Source organism: Scyliorhinus torazame, chromosome 7, assembly GCF_047496885.1.
Source record: "Scyliorhinus torazame isolate Kashiwa2021f chromosome 7, sScyTor2.1, whole genome shotgun sequence".
In the NCBI taxonomy this organism is placed as follows: domain Eukaryota; kingdom Metazoa; phylum Chordata; class Chondrichthyes; order Carcharhiniformes; family Scyliorhinidae; genus Scyliorhinus; species Scyliorhinus torazame.
This window is the reverse complement of record NC_092713.1, coordinates 323,046,610-323,068,884: the sequence shown is the minus strand read 5'-3', so window position 1 is coordinate 323,068,884 and position 22,275 is coordinate 323,046,610. Positions and strand designations below refer to the sequence as shown.

Sequence of the window (22,275 nt, the reverse complement as noted above, 5' to 3'; positions counted from 1 at the left end):
GGCAGCCGTGTGCCAGAGCCACCTGGACATTGCAGCGGCGCACCTCAGCGCGGCCCAGTCACACCGGGCCATGGTTGGGGATGTCGGCGGCATTGCCAGCATTGCACAGACATAGAGGGAGATGGCACAGTCCCTGAGCTCCATGGCCGCTAACATACAGACCCTGGTTGAGACCAGAGCGGGCCTCCAGTACTGGCAGTGCCAGGTGGCGGGGGAGCCTCAGGGGATAGTTCCGCTCGCACCTCCATCCCATGGAGTAGCCCAGGGGCCATTGCGCACCCCGAGGGAGGAGGAGGTGCTGGGGCCCATGCCGGTGACTCCCGCAGGAGAGACACCGGAACACCGCAGCACCTCGGACCCCCCCCTCGCCCTCCTGGCATTGGGCAGAACAGGGCTGCACCACGCCACTCGAGACGCCCGAGGAGCAGCCGGGTCCATCAAGGCCAGGCTGCCCCAGGAGATGGGACCCTTGTCGCAGGGCAGGAGTCACAGCAGACTGCCTCCATTCCTGCTGCACCATCTGGGGAACCACCTAGGCGAAGTGTTAGGGCCGTAAGGCCAGTAAGTTAGACACCAGTTAAGTTGGTACGGATGAGGGCACAAATCTATAAATATGTGTTCACATTAAACACCTGTTCACACTGTTACAATCTGTCTCGGTGCTCTGTCTGATGGGTGTGAGGGGTGGGCTGGTCTGGGCTGGCCAGAGGGGGAGTGAGGAATGGGTGGACGTTGTGGGTGACCTGGGCTCCCCCCTTCCCCCACCCCCCCACGACCGTCCCCAGCACCCCCACCCCAATGATTCGACAGGACTGTGTGATGGACTGGCCAACTCGCATGCAGGGATCACCCAGGTGGAAGGTGCCCCCGTGGGCAGGAGTCAGACATTGTCTACCGATGTGGAGCAGCGGAGCTCATCGCAGAGCCAGACCCACTGCCAACCCAGGGCCTCCCACGGCCCCCACCCTGTACTGTGGCAGGTATGTATCACAGACGGGTGCAAGCGGGGGAGGGCGGGGGGTGGGTGGGGAATGAAGGCGATATGGGGGTGGGATGTGGTCTCGGTGCCACTTGCCAGTCCCCACCTTCCCCCAGGCACCTGAACCGCATCTTCAGGATGCTGAAGCACCGCTTGGTCACTCTCCAGGTCACTGTATGGGCGGCGTTGTATCAGCTCACCGTGTCTGTGGCCTCCGGATACGTGTCATCAGCGAGGGCTGCAGCGGGTAACCCCTGTCGCCCTCAGCCGGGGGCGGGGGTGCCTCAAACATGTTGGGGATCAGCGACCGTGCCAGGATGAAGGAGTCGTGCACACTGCCCGGGTATCGGGCACAGACGTGGACGATGTGCAGCTGATGGTCGCTGACCCGCTGGATGTTCATCAAGTGGTTCCCCCTTCACTCGTGTAGAATGGCCTGTTATCCACAGCTGCCTGTAGGGGACATGTAGCCCGTCGATCGCCGCCAGGACCCAAGCTATGTCAGCATTGGCAGTGAGCCCCACTGCCTGGGCTTCCTGGGCTTGGTCCACATCGAACTGGATGCATTGATCCGCCTGGGCATATCGGGATACACCTGCGCACCGAGCTCTGTGAGATCCCGGACAGGACCCCACTCGGCACCTGGAAGGACCCCCATGGTGTAAACGTTCAGAGCGACCGTCACCTTGACGGCCACCGGGAGCGGGTGTCCGCCCCCAAACCCCTGCGGTGCCAGGTGTGCCAGCATCTGGCAGATATGTAGCACTGTGTCCCAGCTCAGCCGGAGTCTCCAACGGCACGTCCGGTCCAGCAGGTCCTTGAATGGCAGGCGGTGCCGGTACACACGGGGCCTCATGTGGCGCCTCCTTGGCACCTCCTCCTCCTCGGCCTGTTGGGCGGCCGGCTTTCCATCCTGGGCAGCAGTTGCCTGCCCACTCTGCTGCTGCCCACTCCGCTGCTGCCCGCTCCGTTGCTGTCCGCTCCACTGCTGCCCACTCTGCTGCTGCCCACTCCGCTGCTGCCCGCTCCGTTGCTGTCCGCTCCACTGCTGCCCACTCTGCTGCTGCCCGCTCCACTGCTGCCCGCTCTGCTGCTGCCCGCTCCGCTGCTGCCCGCTCCGCTGCTGCTCGCTCTGCTGCTGCCCGCTCTGCTGCTGCCCGCTCCGCTGCTGCCCACTCCGCTGCTGCCCACTCCGCTGCTGCCCACTCTGCTGCTGCCCGCTCCGCTGCTGCCCACTCCACTGCTGCCCGCTCCGCTGCTGCTCGCTCCACTGCTGCCTGCACCGCTGCTGCCCACTCCGCTGCTGCCCACTCCGATGCTGCCCACTCTGCTGCTGCCCGCTCCCCTGCTGCCTGCTCCGATGCTGCCCGCTCTGCTGCTGCCCGCTCCGATGCTGCCCACTCTGCTGCTGCCCGCTCCGCTGCTGCCCGCTCCGCTGCTGCCCGCTCCGCTGCTGCCCGCTCCGATGCTGCCCGCTCTGCTGCTGCCCGCTCTGCTGCTGCCCGCTCCCCTGCTGCCCGCTCTGCTGCTGCTCGCTCCGCTGCTGCCCGCTCCGCTGCTGCCCGCTCTGCTGCTGCCCGCTCTGCTGCTGCCCGCTCTGCTGCTGCTCGCTCCGCTGCTGCCCGCTCCGCTGCTGCCCGCTCCGTTGCTGCTCGCTCTGCTGCTGCTCGCTCTGCTGCTGCTCGCTCTGCTGCTGCTCGCTCTGCTGCTGCTCGCTCCGCTGCTGCTCGCTCCGCTGCTGCTCGCTCCGCTGCTGCCCGCTCTGCTGCTGCCCGCTCTGCTGCTGCTCGCTCCGCTGCTGCTGCCCGCTCTGCTGCTGCTCGCTCCGCTGCTGCTCGCTCCGCTGCTGCCCGCTCTGCTGCTGCTCGCTCTGCTGCTGCTCGGTCCGCTGCTGCCGGCTCTGCTGCTGCCCGGTCCACTGCTGCCCGCTCTGCTGCTGCTCGCTCCGCTGCTGCCCGCCCAGCTGCTGCCCGCTCTGCTGCTGCCCGCTCCCCTGCTGCCCGCTCCGCTGTGCCCACTCCGCTTCTGCCCACTCTGCTGCCCGCTCCGCTGCTGCCCGCTCCGCTGCTGCCCGCTCTGCTGCTGCCCGGTCCACTGGTGCCGGCTCTGCTGCTGCCCACTCCACTGCTGCCCGCTCTGCTGCTGCCCGCTCTGCTGCCGCCCACTCCACTGCTGCCCGCTCTGCTGCTGCCCGCTCTGCTGCTGCCCCCTCCGCTGCTGCCCGCTCTGCTGCTGCCCCGCTCCGCTGCTGCCCACTCCGCTGCTGCCCACTCTGCTGCTGCTACCCGCTCCGCTGCTACCCGCTCCACTGCTGCCCACTCAGCTGCTGCCCACTCCGCTGCTGCCCACTCCGCTGCTGCCCACTCCGCTGCTGCCCGCTCTGCTGCTGCTCGCTCCGCTGCTGCCCGCTCTGCTGCTGCCCACTCCGCTGCTGCCCACTCCGCTGCTGCCCGCTCTGCTGCTGCCCACTCCGCTGCTGCCCACTCCGCTGCTGCCCGCTCTGCTGCTGCCCGCTCCGCTGCTGCCCACTCCACTGCTGCCCGCTCTGCTGCTGCAGCTTCTTCCTCCTCGAGCTGCTCGTACAGCCGCAGGGCGCCCCCCAGGGCTGCGGGGACCAGCCGGACGGCACCATTGCTGGTTGAATTCCAATATCCATTGTCTGCAGGAGGTGAAAGGTCGTCATGTTAGCATGGTGTGTACCCCCCCCCCCCCCCCCCCCCCGTGCCCAACAAGGTTCTGCCCCCACATGTCCTCCCTCCCATTCCCGCACCCCTGGCCCTGTCCCCGGCACCATGTGGACCTCTGGCCCTCATGCCCGTTCCTGCTGCCAGGGGCATCATTGGCTGGCGCTGACCTTGCCAGAAATCCTATCGGGGCTGCAGCGGGCGTTGTCCTTCCTTAGGTGGGGAGGAGGTATGCTGGAGTGTGGGAGCGGTGCGGGTGTGGAATGTTGGGGGGGTTAGGGCACCGATGTCACTCTGCAGAACCAATGGCCAAGGTGGGTGGTCAGTGGGATGCACAGCAACATAGCTGCCTTGCAGGCCCTGACAATGGCTGTCCGTGCCTGCAAACCACCCCAGCCCCGAGGGGGATCACTCCAGCCACACAACAAATTCCCCCCCCCCTCCCTCCCCCAGCCTGCCCAGTGTCCGGCAAGGCAGCGCACGATCACGTCTCTCCGTGTCCTAACCCCCTCCCTCCCCCAGCCTGCCCAGTGTCCGGCAAGGCAGCGCACGATCACGTCTCTCTGTGTCCTACCCCCCCTCCCTCCCTCAGCAGCCATGGCACTGATTTCTCGATTTTTAAAAGCACAAGTGAACCTCGGCGTTGGGAATTCCGTCGGTGGAGGAGGAGAATCACGGAGGCCTGGGAAAATACTGGGTCAGGCCTGCTAATGATACGCTGACGGGGTTTACTGACTGTGCATCCCAGATCACATTGACGCCACGCTGGAGGACCCGGAGAATTGCGATTTGGCGTGAAATCAGCACCCACTGCAATTCTGCTGTTGGAACCGATTTTCCGTCCAATCACGTTTCCTAATTCTGCCGACAGAAAATCCCTGCCAAGTTGTTTCTCCAGAAAGCCTGCTGCCTGAGGGCGGAGATCCTGAATGAATGATTCTACAAAGAAGGCCATTTCCACCCGTAAGCCAGAGCTTTAATCAGCAGGTGTACTGTGAGGAAACGTGTAAAAGAGCCATCATCTGAATCAAAGACCCTTGTGCTGGATTCTCCGTTTGACAGACTGAATGCTGACGCAGGGACTGAATCGCGGTGTTCTGTGATGATGGAATTGGCGCTGGTCCCGGATCAATTCGGCCAACACTGGCGCCACGTGGAGCTCGATCAATTTCAATGAAAAACGGTGTCGGATTCTGCAGGGTTGGGATTGACACTCAAGAGGCTGACAAGCTGCAGCTGTATATACGCACTCCGCTCCCACACAAACCATCCCAGAAAACACTTGGCAACTTGAAGAGCGGCACTTTGCTTCTCAGATGCAGATCTCGGACCCTGCTGGACGCTGTGGAGGAGAGGCGGCGCCACCCTCTGCCACCCGGCCTGAGTGTACGTGGTCAAGGTCGCGAGCGCCATGGGCCCCACCGCCAGGACCGGCTAGCAGTGCCAGAAAAAGCTCCACAACCTCCTCAGGGCAGCCAGAGTGAGAAGCCAGAATCATGCCCCGGGCATCAGTGCCATCCCACACCTGTAACCCAGCATTTGACCGAGTGTGGCATCAAGGAGCCCGAGCTAAACTGGAGTCAATGGGAATCAGGGGGAAACTCTCCGCTGGTTGGGGTCATACCCGGCACAAAGGAAGGTGGTTGTGGTGGTTGGAGGTCAATCATCTCAGCTCCAGGACATCACTGCAGGAGTTCCTCAGGGTAGTGTCCTCGGCCCCAACCATCTTCAGCTGTTTTATCAATGACCTCCTTCCATCATAAGGTCAGAAGTGGGGGTGTTTGTGGATGACAGCACAATGTTCAGCACCATTCACAACTCCTCAGATACTGACGCAGTCCCTGTCCAAATGCAGCAAGACCTGGACAATATCCAGGCTTGGGCTGACAAGTGGCAAGTTACATTCGTGCCACACAAGTGCCAGGCAATAACCATCTCCTACAAGAGAGGATCTAACCACCTTACCATTCAATGGCATTACCGTCGCTGAATCCCCTCTAATCAACATCCTGGGGGTTACCATTGATCAGAAACTGTACTCGACTAGCCATATTAATACTGTGGCTACCAGGACAGGTCAAAGACTGGGGTTCTTATGGTGAGCAACTCACCTCCTGACCCTTCAAAGCTTGTCCACCATCTACAAGGCACAAGTCAGGAGTGTGATGGAATACTCTCCACTTGCCTGGATGAGCGCAGCTCCAACAACACTCAAGTAGCTCGACACCATCCAGGACAAAGCAGCCCTGCTTGATTGCTCCCCCTTCCACAAACATTCAATCCTCCACCACTGCCGAACAGTGACAGCCGTGTGTACCATCTACAAGATGCTCTGCAGTAATTCACCAGGTTTCCTTAGACAGCAACTTCCAAACTCATGACCATCTAGAAGGACAAGAGCAGCAGATACCTGGGAGCCCCACCACCTGGAGGTTCCCCTCCCAGTCACTCACCACCCTGACTTGGAAATATATCGGCCGTTCCTTCACTGTCACTGGGGCAACATCCTGGAACTCCCTCCCTAACAGAACAGTACTTACACCTCAAGAACTGCAGCAGTTCAAGGAGGCAGCTCACCACCACTTTCTAAGGCAGATGAACTTAGAGCTTGGATTAGTACTTGGAACTATGATGTTGGCACCATTACAGAGACCTGGTTGAGGGAAATAATAATAAGAATAATCGCTTATTGTTACAAGTAGGCTTCAATTAAGTTACTGTGAAAACCCCTAGTCGCCACATTCCAACGCCTGTTCAGGGAGGCCGGTACGGGAATTGAACCCGCACTGCTGGTATTGATCTGCACTACAAGCCAGCTGTTTAGCCCACTGTGCTAAACCAGCCCCTATCTGACAGGATTGGCAGCTAAATGTTCCAGAATTTAGATGTTTAAGGCGGGAGAATATCACAGCTGTACTGCGGGAGGACACCTCTAATAGAGGATACAGCAGGATTTACGTTGTCTGGAGACTTGGGCGGAGAGATGGCAGATGGAGTTTAATCCGGACAAATGTGAGGTAATGCATTTTGGAAGGTCTAATGCAGGTAGGGAATATACAGTGAATGGTAGAACCCTCAAGAGTATTGACAGTCAGAGAGATCTAGGTGTACAGGTCCACAGGTCAATGAAAGGGGCAACATAGGTGGAGAAGGTAGTCAAGAAGGCATACGGCATGCTTGCCTTCATTGGCCGGGGCATTGAGTACAAAAATTGGCAAGTCATGTTGCAGCTGTATAGAACCTTAGTTAGGCCACACTTGGAGTATGGTGTTCAATTCTGGTCGCCACACTACCAGAAGGATGTGGAAGCTTTAGAGAGGGTGCAGAAGAGATTTACCAGGATGTTGCCTGGAATGGAGGGCATTAGCTATGAGGAGCGGTTGAATAAACTTGGTTTGTTCTCACTGGAACGAAGGAGGCTGAGGGGCGACCTGATAGATAATTATGAGGGGCATAGACAGAGTGGATAGTCAGAGGCTTTTTCCCATGGTAGAGGGGTCAATTACTAGAGGGCATAGGTTTAAGGTGCGAGGGGCAAGGTTTAGAGAAGATGTGCGAGGCAAGTTTTTTACACAGAGGGTAGTGGGTGCCTGGAACTCGCTACCGGAGGAGGTGGTGGAAGCAGGGACGATAGTGACTTTTAAGGGGCATCTTGACAAATACATGAATAGGATGGGAATAGAGGGATACGGGTCCAGGAAGTGTAGAAGATTTTAGTTTAGACGGGCAACATGGTCGGCATGGGCTTGAAGGGCCGAAGGGCCTGTTCCTGTGCTGTACTTTTCTTTGTTCTTTGTACTTTGTTCTTTCTGAAGGGCAACTAGGGTTGGGCAATAAATGCTGGCCTAACCAGCAATGCCCACACCCCATAAACTAATTTAAAAAAACAAGGATGGGTGAGAAATGTTTAACTTTACCAGTTCCACAACAATTTCTTTCACCCACATAAATGCTGAAGCAATTGGTTTCTACATGTAAATTTGCCTCGTTTACCAATGAACTGCTTTGTGTCTAATTAATTGAAAAAACATTGGGTGGGCTTTTCCGTGAGCCGTCGCCGAACTCGGGAAATGCGATTTGGCGGAGAATAGGGCCGGAGGGAGTAGGGGGGGAGGGGGGGGGCGGGGGGTGACTAGGCGGATCCCAGCTCTGATCCCCTTGCAGCCACGTGTCTGTGATGCCCACAGCATCGTATCGGCCAATTTCAATGTGCACAACAAGCTCATTGACCTTGTTCCGATTTAGGTCCAACACCCTCGATCCTGCATTGAGCACCTCCCTTCTCACACTTGTCCCCTTTTTTGCTCTGCCTGAGGGTGATGTTGTTCTTTTATTTTGGTTCTCTATTTTCCCTTCAGTTATTACACCTTCTAAGCTCATATTCTGGTTCCCACCCCCCGGCCAGATTAGTTTAAATCAGACGAGGAGATCCTAAGAATCTCATCAACAGCCGTTCTGTCACAGTTTGATACTTTCAAAACCGTGCCCAAATTATGGAAAGAAACGAGACAGAGCTCTCTGTACGAGAAAAACAGAAAATATTGGACAAGCTCAGCAGGTCTGACAGCCTCTATAGAGAGAGAATGGAGCTAACGTTTCGAGTCTGGATGACTCTGTGAAAGCTGTGGACGGTTTGATGGAAAAAGCGCAACTCATGCTTTAAGTGGAACCGTTTTGCAAAAATGTGCAAGTCGTCAAACATGTCCGACTGATGGAAGGGTCACTTCCAGTGATTTCGGGGTGAGTGCTGCCCTGCTCCTGATGTGCTACTCACCACTCTGCCAGGACAGACCAATTCCTGCCTCCATCTCTGAGCTGGTCTTCATGGGCCCCCCATGCCACTGAGTCAGTTCCTGAGGTGGGGGTGTACAGGGGTCTCCTTGCCCCGGGACCACACAGCAGTGTCTATCTGGACAGCACTGTCCTGTGAGACTCAGTCAGGCACCGTAGCAAAGTTCTACCGGGGGTAGATATGAAGTGAGGCTATTGGGGTGGGGTTGAGCAGACAAAGACAAGAGGGGGCAGCGGGGGCGGGGTGGGGGGCACACTGAATACATTGAGTTGGACAGATTTTTGATTGAAAAAAGATTTGAGGGTTATGGAACCAGTCAGGAAAGTGCAGTTAGGAGCATAATCCGATCAGCTGTGATCGTATTGAATGCAGAGCAGGCTCGAGGGGCCGAGTGGCCTCCTTCTGTTCCTATTTGTTATGTTCTTAAATTTTTTGATTTTATATATTCCATTTTATTTTCTCATTGTTGCCTAATTGAAGCTTCGCAGTAATAAAGAATTTTGGTCATGAGATATATTACTGAAGATTACACAGAATGTGTAACAGAGGACAGACCGTTCAACATAACCTGCGCATGCCATGGCCGCGATTTGCTTCTTTATGGCTTGTTAAACTATGGTATAAATGTTGGTGATTGGTCCTTTGAAATTCCGATGTTCTTCTACATTAGGTAGACTTGCATCTTCCAAGTGATAAGTCTTCCGACCAAAATGTCCTTTTATCTGTGTTGACCTTCATTTGCCAATTATTTACCCGTTTTACAAGTTCATTGATGCTCTCCTATAATTTGATGCAGTCCTTCTCTGTATTGACTATTCCCGAAATTTAGAAATTTAGAAAATGATTGTAAATTGGAAACATTTGTGACCCCAGCACCTGCTTTTGTGAAACACCATTTCTGACTCTCTGAATAACTACCCTTCATTCCCACTGCCTGCTTTGTTTTACAGCCAATCAGCAATCCATTCTGCAAATATACTTGAAATATTAACAGTGACGACCTTCTGACCTGTACAATTTCATTGGTCCATACACTTGTGTCCAATTTCAGACTTTGTACTTTTGAGATTGTTACACCTAAACCCCGATGTTCACCTGTAAAAAGAAAAAGAAACGCCCCAGACGTTTAAATTATATTTGTAGAATTTTAAGCTGTGTCTAAATCAAAAAAGAGAAAATATGGGGTACGAATAGGAAAGATCAGGGCAGCCGTTCAAAATGGGGGCCATGGCAGCACAGTGTTTAGCACTGTTGCTTCACAGCTCCAGGGTCCCAGGTTCGATTCCCGGCTTGGGTCACTGTCTGTGCGGAGGCTGCACGTTCTCCCCGTGTCAGCGTGGGTTTCCTCCGGGTGCTCCGGTTTCCTCCCACAAGTCCCGAAAGACGTGCTGTTAGGTGAATTGGACATTCTGAATTCTCCCTCTGTGTACCCGAACAGGTGCCGGAATGTGGCGACTAGGGGCTTTTCACAGTAACTTCATTGCTGTGTTAATGTAAGCCCACTTGTGATAATAAAGATTATTATTATTAAATGGTGCCCCAATCGGCAAAATCCCTCTCATGCGGCCTCAGTGGGGAGAAACTGCCCGAGACCAAAACTGCCCGAGTGCCGTCGGGTCGTGGGGTATTTCCTGGCACTGCAGCTGCTAAACGTGTCGTTCAATGGATTGTAACTTGAGTCGTCTGAATTGTGAAATATTGAAAAGCTGTTAATTACCTGCACATCTCTTACAGATTACAACACAGAGATTAATGGAAGCCCAATCAGGATTCAGTGCTTTGCAGTCTGCGCAGGTTTTATTGGATTTATTCGACCAGATTTTCTCAGCCACCTCATAATCGGACAGAGTTTCGGCAATCGAGTCCTGAAGTGCCTCAACCCAATCTTTCCTCTCTCGTTCCGAATCTGCTGTAAAACTGCACCATTGAAAAGCACAAAGTGTTAATTCAAATAAAATTACCATGGAACCTATTTACTCAACTATTTACTAAACTAAGTGTCATCCAGAGTCGAAACGTTAGCTCCCTTCTCTCTCCACAGATGCTGTCAGACCTGCTGAAATTGTCCAGTATTGTCTGTTTTTGAACCGATTTACTAGTTCAGTTCAGTCTTTATCTTTTATCCTCCGCCATTTTCGGCAACTCCAGCGTGATGCCACCAAAAGACACATCGTCCCTTCACTCCCTCTGTCAGCATTCCGCAGAGACCATTCCCTCCGAGACAATCTAGTCCACTTCTCCACCATACCCACACCTCTCCCATCACCCATGGCACCTTCCCATGCAATCGCAGAAGGTGTAACACCTACTTCTTTTACCACTTCCATGTTTAACATCCCAGGACAAAACACTCATTCCAGGTTAAGCAGCTTTTCACTTGCACCTCTTCCAATTTGGTCTACTGAATTCGCTGCTCCCAATGTGGTCTCCTCTATATCGGAGAGACCAAACGCAGACTGGGTGATCGCTTTGCTGAGCATCTTCGGTCTGAGCGCATTCAGGACCCTGACCTTCCTGTTGCTTGCCATTTTAACACAAGACCCTGCTCCCATGGCCACATAGATACATAGAAGATAGGAGCAGGTGGAGGCCTTTTGGCCCTTCGAGCCTGGTCCGCCATTCATCACCATCATGGCTGATCATCCAACTCAATAGCCTAATCCTGCTTTCTCCCCATAGCCTTTGATCCCATTCTCCCCAAGTGCTATATCCAGCCGCCTCTTGAATATATTCAATGTTTTAGCATCAACTACTTCCTGTGGTAAAGAATTCCACAGGCTCACCACTCAGGTGAACAAATTTCTCCTCATCGCTGTCCAAAATGGTTTACCCTGAATCCTCAGACTGTGACCCCTGGTTCTGGACACACCCATCATTGGTAACATCTTCCCTGCATCTACCCTGTCCAGTCCTGTTAGAATTTTATAAGTCTCTATGAGATCCCCCCTCATTCTTCTAAACTCCAGCGGGAACAATCCTAACCTGTTCAATCTCTCCTCATATGACAGTCCCGCCATCCCTGGAATCAGTCTGGTAAACCTTCGCTGCTCTCCCTCGAGAGCAAGAACATCCTCCTCATAGAAGGAGACCAAAACTGCCCACACTACTCCAGGTGTGGCCTCACCAAGGCCCTGTATAATTGCAGCAACACATCCCTGCTTCTATACTCGAAACCTCACAATGAAGGCCAACATACCATTTGCCTTCTTTACCGCCTGCTGCACCTGCGCGCTTACCTTCAGCGAATGATGCACAAGGACACCCAGGTCCCGCTGCACACTCCCCTCTCCCAATTTACAACCATTCAGGTAGTAATATGCGTTCCTGTTTTTGGTTCCAAAGTGAATAACCTCACACTTATCCAAATTATACTGCATCTGCCATTGGTTTGCCCACTCGCCCAACCTGTCCAGATCTTGCTGTAGGATCCCTGCATGCTCGTCACAATTCACCCTCCCACCCAACTTGGTATCATCTGCAAACTTTGAGATGTTACAATTTGTTCCCTCATCCAAATCATTAATATATATTGTGAATAGCTGGGGTCCCAGCACCGATCCCTGTGGTACCCCACTGGTTACTGCCTGCCAATTTGAAAAGGACCCATTAATTCCTACTCTTTGTTTCCTCTCCGCCAACCAGTTTTCTACCCACCTCAATACACTTCCTCCAATCTCATGTCTGTCCTTGGCCTGCTGCAATGTTCCAGTGAAGCTCAACGCAAACTGGCGGAACAACATCTCATCTTCCGGTTAGGCACGCAACAGCCTTCCGGTCTCAATATCGAATTCAACAACTTCAGATGATTAGCTCTACCCCACCTCGGCCCATTTGTTCTCATTCCATTTCATTTTAACTGCCTTTTACCATTTCTTTCTTTCTTGTCTTTCTTTATATAGATTTTCCCCCCACTCCTTCCCCTACCTTATCCCCCCTTTCCTTACCTTTTCTCCCCTTTGCTTCCCCCTTCCCCTCTCTCCCACCCATGTCCCCGCTCCCCCCACATCTACATCTGATTTTAATTTCTCTGCTGTTTGGCCTTTCAGACCTTTTATTCTCTCGGGAGTGCTAGCACTCTTTTCCCTCTGTTTCTGTGGCCATTAGCACTCTTTTCCCTCTGTTTCTGTGGCCATTAACACTCTTTTCCCTCGGTTTCTGTGGCCATTAGCACTCTTTTCCCTCGGTTTCTGTGGCTATAACTCATCTTTCATTCTCGCACCCCACAGTATAAACACTTTCTCTGCCTTTTAGCTCTGACAAAGGGTCATCTGGACTCGAAACGTTAGCTCTTTTCTCATCCTACAGATGCTGTCAGACCTGCTGAGATCTTCCAGCATTTACTCTTTTGGTTTCAGATTCCAGCATCTGCAGTAATTTGCTTTTATTTATTTGGAGTAGATTTAATTTGATTCAGATCCCAACATGTTTGTCTGACCCAGGAAAGATAGCAAAATAACTCACATCCCTCCAAGGACACTATTAGCTGTATGCATTGATGGTTCTATTTGTCTTCTCCCATTTTAAAAACCAGGATCAATTATGGTCCATAGCACAGGAGACTTTCAGACAATGTGAAAGCCATCACTGATACAGATTCCATTCATATAAATGCAGTGGATAAAGGGGAACTGGTGGATGTGCTGTATTTAGATTTTCAGAAGATATTTAATAAAATGGAACATTAAAGATCTTTGCGGAAAACAACAGCTCAGGATGTGGGGGGAACACAGCATGGATGGAAGATTGGCTGGCTAACAGGAAGTAGAAAAGAAGCATAAATGAGTCTTTTTCAGGTTGGCAAAATGTGGCGAGTGATGTGCCACAGGGATCAGTGCTGGGGCCTCACCGAGACAATTTATATAAATGACATGGATGAGTGAGTGAAGGGATGTAGAGAGATCATACAAATGGACAGAGGATATGCTTCAGTCATACAGGGCACTAGTGAGGCCACATCTGGAGTGCTGGGGTACAGTATTCATCTCCTTATTTAAGGAAAGATGTAACTGTGTTAGAAGCAATTCAGAGAAGGTTTTCCAGACTATTACCTGGAATGGGGGACTTGAGGGAAGGTTGGACAAGGTGAGCTTGCATCTGGAGTTTAGCAGAGTAAGAGGCGACTTGATCACAACCTTTAAGATCCTGAGGGGTATTGGCCGGACAGATGTGGAAAGGATGTTTCCTCTTGTGGGAGAATCTGGAACTCGTGGTCACTGCTTAAAAATAACGGGTCACTCATTTAAAATGAAGATGACGTGAAATGCTTTCACTGGGAGGATGAGAGTGTTTGGAACTCGCTTCCTGAAAAGGTGGCAGAAGAAGTCTTTGAATATTTTTAAGGCAGAAGTGGGTAGATTCTTGGTCGCTAACAGGGTACGAGGTCATTGGGAATAATCAGAGTGCAGATTTGAGGTTACTTTCAGATCAGCCCTGGCAGTGCTGGCTCGAGGGGCTGAATGACCTACTCCTCTACTTTGTCTGTAAATATTTGTTAAAACATGCAAACTTATTTAAAAATGCATAATTACAGCCACCTTCCTCTTTTTTCTGCAAATTGTTCTCCAAAATCTGCTTTATAAACTTTTACATTTTTTTCTTTCTTTCATTTTATCTCTTTCCCGTGTTCATTTTGATATGGACGTATATAATACTCAATATAACTTACCCGAAGGTTTTAAAAGGAGTGATTAATTCAAAGCATTTTCGACTGCCATCACGAATTGTGGCTCCCTCCACTTCAATCATGGTGATTGCAACACCAGTTTTAAAACTCTACCATAAAAGAAAGCTTGTGTTATTATTATTTTTCTTTACAATTCAAAACTAGTTGAGATTTACTCTCACACGCCCAGTAATCAACTTGCCACGGATGTTATTTGTTTACTGTACCCCAAAGCCATGAATCGCTGCAGAAATTAGTTCTTATTCGTCATGTTCACTGCTGGGTGTCAGGGGACAACATCTTTCATGAATGATCTCAGTAAGCTAACCGTAGGTAAGGAAGGATAGCAAAAAGGAGGTGGGGTTGCGCTCAGAGTCATAGATTCCGACATAACAGAAAAGTCCCTTCAGCCCATCACTTCTGCACCGGTCAAAAACACCCACCTAACTATCCTCATCCCATTTCCCAGCACTGGGCCCATAGCCGTGTCTGCCCTGGGATCGCAAGCGCACATCTAAATACTTCTTCAATGTTCTGAGGGTCTCTGCCTCCACCTTTCAGGCAGCGAGTTCCAGACTCCCACCCCACTTTGGGGGAAAAGGTTTCCCTCACATCCCCTCTAAACCTCCTGCCCCTCACCTTAAATCTCTGCCCCCTGGTCACTGATCCCTCCACCAAGGGGAAAAGTTTCTTCTTGTCTACTCTATCTATGCCCATCATAATTTTATACATCTCAATCATGTCTCCCCTCAGTCTCCTCTGCTCCAAGGACAACAACCCCAGTCTATCCAATCTCTCTTCATAACTAACACTCTCCAGCCCGGACAACATCCTGGTAAATCTCCTCTGCACCCTTTCCAGTGGCTATCACATCCCTCCTATAGTGTGGATTCCGGAACCGCGCACAATACTCTCACTGTGGCCCAACCAACATTTTATACAGTTCCAGCATAACCTCCCTGCAGAGATGGGAGGGTTTAAACTAGTATGACAGGGGGGTGGGTACAGGAGCAATCGGTCAAAAGGTGAAAACATTGAGGGAGAACTAAGGAATAGGGACAGTGTGGCTCTGAGACAGGGAGATGTTGCTGCAAACAGTGGGACTGTTGGCCTGAAGTGCATATGTTTTAATGCAAGAAGTATAACAGGTAAGGCAGATGAACTTAGAGCTTGGATTAGTACTTGGAACTATGATGTTGTTGCCATTACAGAGACCTGGTTGAGGGAAGGACAGGATTGGCAGCTAAACGTTCCAGGATTTAGAAGTTTCAGGCAGGATAGAGGGGGATGAAAAGGGGTGGTGGAGTTGCGTCACTGTTAGGGAGAATATCACAGCTGTACTGCGGAAGGACACCTCAGAGGGCAGTGAGGCTATATGGGTAGAGATCAGGAATAAGAAGGGTGCCATCACAATGTTAGGGGTTTACTACAGGCTTCCCAACAGCCAGTGGGAGATAGAGGCGCAGATAGGCTGACAGATTTTGGAAAGGAGTAAAAGCAATAGGGTTGTTATGATGGGAGACTTCCCCAATATTGACTGGGACTCACTTAGTGCCAGGGGCTTGCACGGGGCAGAGTTTATAAGGAGCATCCAGGAGGGCTTCTTGAAACAATATGTAGATAGTCCAACTAGGGAAGGGGCTGTACTGGACCTGGTATTGGGGAATGAGCCCGACTAGGTGGTAGAAGTTTCAGTAGGGGAGCATTTCGGGAACAGTGACCACAGTTCAGTAAGATTTAAAGTGCTGGTGGACAAGGATAAGAGTGGTTCTAGGGTGAACGTGCTAAATTGGGGGAAGGCTAATTATAACAATATTAGGCGGGAACTGAAGAACCTAGATTGGGGGTAGATGTTTGAGGGTAAATCAACATCTGATGTGTGGGCGGCTTTCAAGTGTCAGTTGAAAGGAATTCAGGACCAGCATGTTCCTGTGCGGAAGAAGGGTAAATATGGCAAATTTCGGGAAGCTTGCATAACGAGAGATATTGTGGGCCTCGTCAAAAAGAAAAAGGAGGCATTTGTCAGGGCCAGAAGGCTGGGAACAGACGAAGCCATGTGTGGAATACAAGGAAAGTAGGAAGGAACTTAAGCAAGGAGTCAGGAGGGCTAAAAAGAGTAACGAAAAGTCATTGGCAAATAGGGTTAAGGAAAATCCCAAGGCTTTTTACACGTACATAAAAAGCAAGAGGGTAGCCAGGGAAAGGGTTGGCCCACTGAAGGATAGGCAAGGGAATCTATGTGTGGAGCCAGAGGAAATGGGCGAGGTACTAAATGAATACTTTGCATCAGTATTCACCAAAGAGAAGGAATTGGTGGATATTGAGTCTGGAGAAGGGTGTGTAGATAGCCTGGGTCACATTGTGATCCAAAAAGGTGTTGGGCGTCTTGAAAAATATTAAGGTAGATAAGTCCCCAGGGCCTGTTGGGATCTACCCCAGAATACTGAAGGAGGCTGGAGAGGAAATTGCTGAGGCCTTGACAGAAATCTATGGATCCTCCCTGTCTTCAGGTGATGTCCTGGAGGACTGGAGAATAGCCAATGTTGTTCCTTTGTTGTAAGAAGGGTAGCAAGGATAATCCCGGGAACTACAGGCCGGTGAGCCTTACTTCAGTGGTATGGAAATTACTGGAGAGAATTCTTTGAGACAGGATCTACTCCCATTTGGGAGCAAATGGGCGTATTAGCGAGAGGCAGCACGGTTTTGTGAAGGGGAGGCCGTGTCTCATTAACTTGATAGAGTTTTTCGAGGAGGTCACTGAGATGATTGATGCAGGTAGGGCAGTGGATGTTGTCGATATGGACTTCAGTAAGGCCTTTGACAAGGTCCCACATGGCAGACTGGTACAAAAGGTGAAGTCACACGGGATCAGGGGTGAGCTGGCAAGGTGGATACAGAACTGGCTAGGCCATAGAAGGCAGAGGGTAGCAATGGAAGGGTGCTTTTCGGATTGGAGGGCAGTGACAAGTGGTGTCCCGTAGGGATCAGTGCTGGGACCTTTGCTGTTCGTAGTATATATAAATGAATTGGAGGAAAATGTAACTGGTCTTATTAGTAAGTTTGCAGACGACACAAAGGTTGGTGGTATTGCGGATAGCGATGAGGACTGTCAGAGGATACAGCAGGATTTAGATCGTTTGGCGACTTGGACGGAGAGATGGCAGAGGGGATTTAATCCGGACAAATGTCAGGTAATGCATTTTGGAAGGTCTAATGCAGGGAGGGAATATACAGTGAATGGTAGAACCCTCAAGAGTATTGACATTCAGAGAGATCTTGGTGTACAGGTCCACAGGTCACTGAAAGGGGCAACACAGGTGGAGAAGGTAGTCAAGAAGGCATACGGCATGCTTGCCTTCATTGGCCGGGGCATTGAGTATAAGAATTGGCAAGTCATGTTGCAGCTGTAGAGAACCTTAGTTAGGCCACACTTGGAGTATAGTGTTCAATTCTGGTCGCCACACTACCAGACGGATGTGGAGGCTTTAGAGAGGGTGCAGAAGAGATTTACCAGGATGTTACCTGGAATGGAGGGCATTAGCTATGAGGAGAGATTGAATAAACTCGGTTTGTTCTCACTGGAATGACGGAGGTTGAGGGGCGACCTGATAGAGGTCTACAAAATTATGAGGGACAGAGTGGATAGTCAGAGGCTTTTCCCCAGGGTAGAGGGGTCAATTACTAGGGGGCATAGGTTTAAGATGCGTGGGGCAAAATTTAGAGGAGGTGTACGAGGCAAGTTTTTTACACAGAGGGTAGTGAGTGCCTGGAACTCGCTGCCGGAGGAGGTGGTGGAAGCAGGGACAATAGTGACATTTAAGGGGCATCTTGACAAATACATGAATAGGATGGGAATAGAGGGATACGGACCCAGGAAGTGTTGAAGATTGTAGTTTAGTCAGGCAGCTGGTCGGCACGGGCTTGGAGGGCCGAAGGGCCTGTTCCTGTGCTGTACTTTTCTTTATTGTTTGTTCTTTGTTCTTTGCTGTTAAACTCAATGCCTCAGCTAATAAAGGCAAGTATAACATCTGCCTTCTTTACCCCTGTATCCACCTGCTCTGCTACCTTAAGGGACGGGTGTACATGCACACCAAGGTCCCTCTGACCCTCGGTGCTTCCCAGGGTCTCATGTATTCCCTTGCCTTGCCTGTCCTGCCCAAGTGCATCACCTCACACTGATCCGGATTGAATTCCATTTGCCACTGACCAGCCCATCTGACCAGCCCGTCTACATCCTCCTGTAATCGAAGGTTATCCGCCTCACTATTTAGCACCCCACCAACTTTCGTATCAATCGCAGACTTACTGATCAACCCTCCTACATTCAAGTCTCAATCATTTATATAAACCACAAACAGCAAGGACCCCAAAACTGATCCCTGCGGGACCCCACTGGATACAGGATTCCTGTCAGAAAAACGCCCCTCGACCATCACCCTCTGCTACCTGCCACTCAGCCAATTTTGGATCCAATTTGCCAAATTTCCTTGGATCCCATGGGCTCTTACCTTTGCTAACAGTCTCCCATGTGGAACCTTATCAAAAGCCTTGCTGAAGTCCAAGTAGAATACGTCAACTGCATTTCCCTCATCCACATTCCTGGTCACCTCTTTGAAAAACTCAGTCAAGTTGGTCAGACATGACCTCCCCTCAACAAAACCATGCTGACTGTTCCTGATCAATCCCCGCCTCTCCAAATGCAGATTAATTCTGTCTCTCAGAATTGCTTCCAATAGTTTCCCCACCACTGAGGTTAGGCTGACTGACTGTAGTTTCCTGGTTTATCCCTTCCTCCCTTCTTGAATAATGGAACCACATTGACTATCCTCCAGTTTCCCGGCACCTCGCCTGTGGCCAGAGAGGAATTGAAAATTATTGCCAGCACCCCTGCTATTTCCTGCCTTGCCTCAGAAGCCTGGGATACATTTCCTCTGGTCCTGGATGTTTGTTTACCTTTAAGCCTGCCACACCACTCAGAACCTCCTCTCTGTCCTGTTATGGGCCAGGAATTAGAGAACCCAAAAGTGTATCATGGAGTTCACCTGACCCACAACTTTGACTAGATTATGGTATGGGGAGCACACGGCCCACTCTACAGGTGGTACAGCAGAAATGGAAAAGTATTTTTTAAAGCAAAACAATGTTTATTCTATGAACTCAAGTTAACCTTTTTATAACATACAGTGAACATCTTAGCAACCATCAATTCAAATACAACCCCCAAAGAATACAACACTAAGTAATCCTTAAGCTGTCCTTTTAACATCCATAAGACTTAAAGAAAACTTTTAACAGAAGCACATCATGTTAAAGTCACTACTGAGAGCAGTTATTAGTTTTAAATCACCAAAGGATCGATTTACAGATTTTAGATTACAGAGAGACTAATACCCCTTCTGGCTGTGACTGCAGCGATCCAGCTCTGAAAACGAAACTAAAACACACCCTGCAGCAAACAGCCTAAAACAAAAGTAAAAAGCTGATAGACAGCCCAGCTCCACCCACACTCTGACATCACTGCAGTAGTAAACACCCATTTCTTAAAGGTACTCTGCAGATATTTATATACACACCCATTTATAAACACCCATTTCTTAAAGTTACTCTCACATGACAGTCCATGTTAATCTCTTTAATTTTATTGCAGTCCTTCTTTCTGATTTCTATACCCACACTGTCCCTCTCACAAGTGAATGAGGTAATAAGCATATTGGTGAGATAGGATCTTATATCAAAAGGATCAAGATGTAGAATCAGTTTGGGTGGAGCTAAGAAACAGCAAGGGCACCAAACATTGGTGCGAGTTATTGATGGGCCACCAAACTGCAGTGATAACATTGGGTACAGTATAAATCAGGAGACGCAAGCAATAATGGGTTACAATGGGTATCATCAATTTACAGATATATTGGATAAACTTGATTTTCTCCAATGATGTGGAGGGTGAATTCTTGGGGTGTACATGAGATGGTTTCTCATAGATTATCATAGAATTTACAGTGCAGAAGGAGGCCATTCGGCCCATCGAGTCTGCACCGGCTCTTGGAAAGAGCACCCTACCCAAGTTCAGCACCTCCACCCTATCCCCATAACCCAGTAACCCCACCCAACACTAAGGGCAATTTTGGACACTAAGGGCAATTTATCATGACCAATCCACCTAACCCGCACACCTTTGGACTGTGGGAGGAAACCGGAGCACCCGGAGGAAACCCACGCACACACAGGGAGGATGTGCAGACTCCGCACAGACAGTGACCCAAGCCGGAATCGAACCTGGGACCCTGGAGCTGTGAAGCAATTGTGCTATCCACAATGCTACCGTGCTGCCCCACGGGGGCAGTTCTGAAGCAGTTGAAGAACCAACTTAAGATCGGACTATTTTAAATTTAGTATTATGTCATGAGAAAATGCTAATTAATACCCCTTGTTTAAGGAGCCTTCAGGAAATAGTGATCACAATATATAGGAAATTTACATTAAGTTTGAAAGTGGTAACGAGGACCAGAAAAGAAGGGTTCTAGAGTAATTGATATTATCTGATATTAAGCATCGCAAAAAAGTTTAACTAAAAGGGGTAAGTCATGGCAAGAGAGCTCAAAGCTGTGATGTGCTTCTCATGCCTCATGTGGGAGGCAGGAATATTGAAAAGTCAGACTTCAAAAAGTAATGATCTCAGGATTACTACCAGTGTCGTGTGCAAATCAGATTAGAAAAAGCAGGATATATTAAATGAATCGGATGATGCTGTGAGGGTGAGTGTTTCAGATTCCTGGGATATTGGGACCAGTTCTGGGGTAAGGTGAGGTCCGTACAAACTGGATGGGTTACACCTGGGAAGAACCAGGACTGATCTTCCAGGTGTATTTGCAAGAGTGGTTGGGAGCCTATGCAAGGAGTCAGAGGAGGAAACATGAACAGGAGCAAAAGACAGAAAAGGAAAAGAAAAGGTGATAGGCAGAGATAACAAGGGCCAGAATCAAACAGGGCCACAGTGAAAAATAGTGATTACATGAAAAGTAATGTTAAAAAGACAAGCCTTTAGACTTTGTGCCTTTTAAAAAAAAATGTAGAGTACCCAATTATTTTTTTCCAATTAAGGGGCAATTTAGCATGGCCAATCCACCTAACCTGCACATCTTTGGGTTAGAACATAGAACAATACAGTGCAGTCCAGGCCCTTCGGCCCTCAATGTTGCGCCGACCTGTGAAACCACTCTAAAGCCCATCTATCCAATGACCATTCGAATGCCCTTAGTGTTGGCGAGTCCACTACTGTTGCAGGCAGGGCATTCCACGCCCTTACTACTCTCTGAGTAAAGAACCTACCTCTGACACCTGTCTTATATCTATCTCCCCTCAACTTAAAGCTATGTCCCCTCGTGCCAGACATCACCATCTGAGGAAAAAGGCTCTCACTGTCGACCCTATCCAACCCTCTGTTCATCTTGTATACCTCAATTAAATCACCTCTTAACCTTCTTCTCTCTAATGAAAACAGCCTCAAGTCCCTCAGCCTTTCCTCATAAGATCTTCCCTCCATACCAGGCAACATTCTGGTAAATCTCCTCTGCACCCTTTCCAAAGCTTCCACATCCTTCCTATAATGCAGCGACCAGAATTGCACGCAATACTCCAAATGCGGCCGCACCAGAGTTTTGTACAGCTGCAACATGACACATGGCTCCGAAAATCAATCCCTCTACCAATAAAAGCTAACACACCGTACGCCTTCTTCACAACCCTCTCAACCTGGGTGGCAACTCTCAGGGATCTATGTACATGGACACCGAGATCTCTCTGCTCATCCACACTGCCAAGAATCTTACCATTAGCCAAGTACTCTGTCTTCCTGTTATTCCTTCCAAATTGAATCACCTCACACTTTTCTGCATTAAACTCCATTTGCCACCTCTCAGCCCAGCGTTGCAGCTTATCTATGTCCCTCTGTAACTTGTAACATCCTTCCGCACTGTCCACAACTCCACCGACTTTAGTGTCATCTGAGAATTTACTCACCCATCCTTCTACGCCCTCCTCAAGGTCATCTATAAAAATGACAAACAGCAGTGGCTCCAAAACAGATCCTTGTGGTACACCACTAGTAACTGGACTCCAGTCTGAACATTTCCCATCAACCACCACCCTTTGTCTTCTT

General features: G+C 50.3%; 1 protein-coding gene across 5 annotated transcripts in view; it reads right to left on the bottom strand.

Moving 5' to 3' along the window:
* The window catches only part of arap3 (ArfGAP with RhoGAP domain, ankyrin repeat and PH domain 3), an 806,627-nt gene that overhangs the window by 387,925 nt on the left and 396,427 nt on the right, over positions 1–22,275 (bottom strand). For all 5 annotated transcript variants that reach the window (XM_072512821.1, XM_072512820.1, XM_072512825.1 and 2 more), the window contains 3 exons: positions 14,121–14,227; positions 10,173–10,372; positions 9,465–9,550 (listed from right to left, as the gene is read on the bottom strand). In XM_072512821.1, coding sequence (XP_072368922.1) covers positions 9,465–9,550; positions 10,173–10,372; positions 14,121–14,227 — 393 coding nt within the window. The remainder of the gene's footprint in view (positions 1–9,464; positions 9,551–10,172; positions 10,373–14,120; positions 14,228–22,275) is intronic.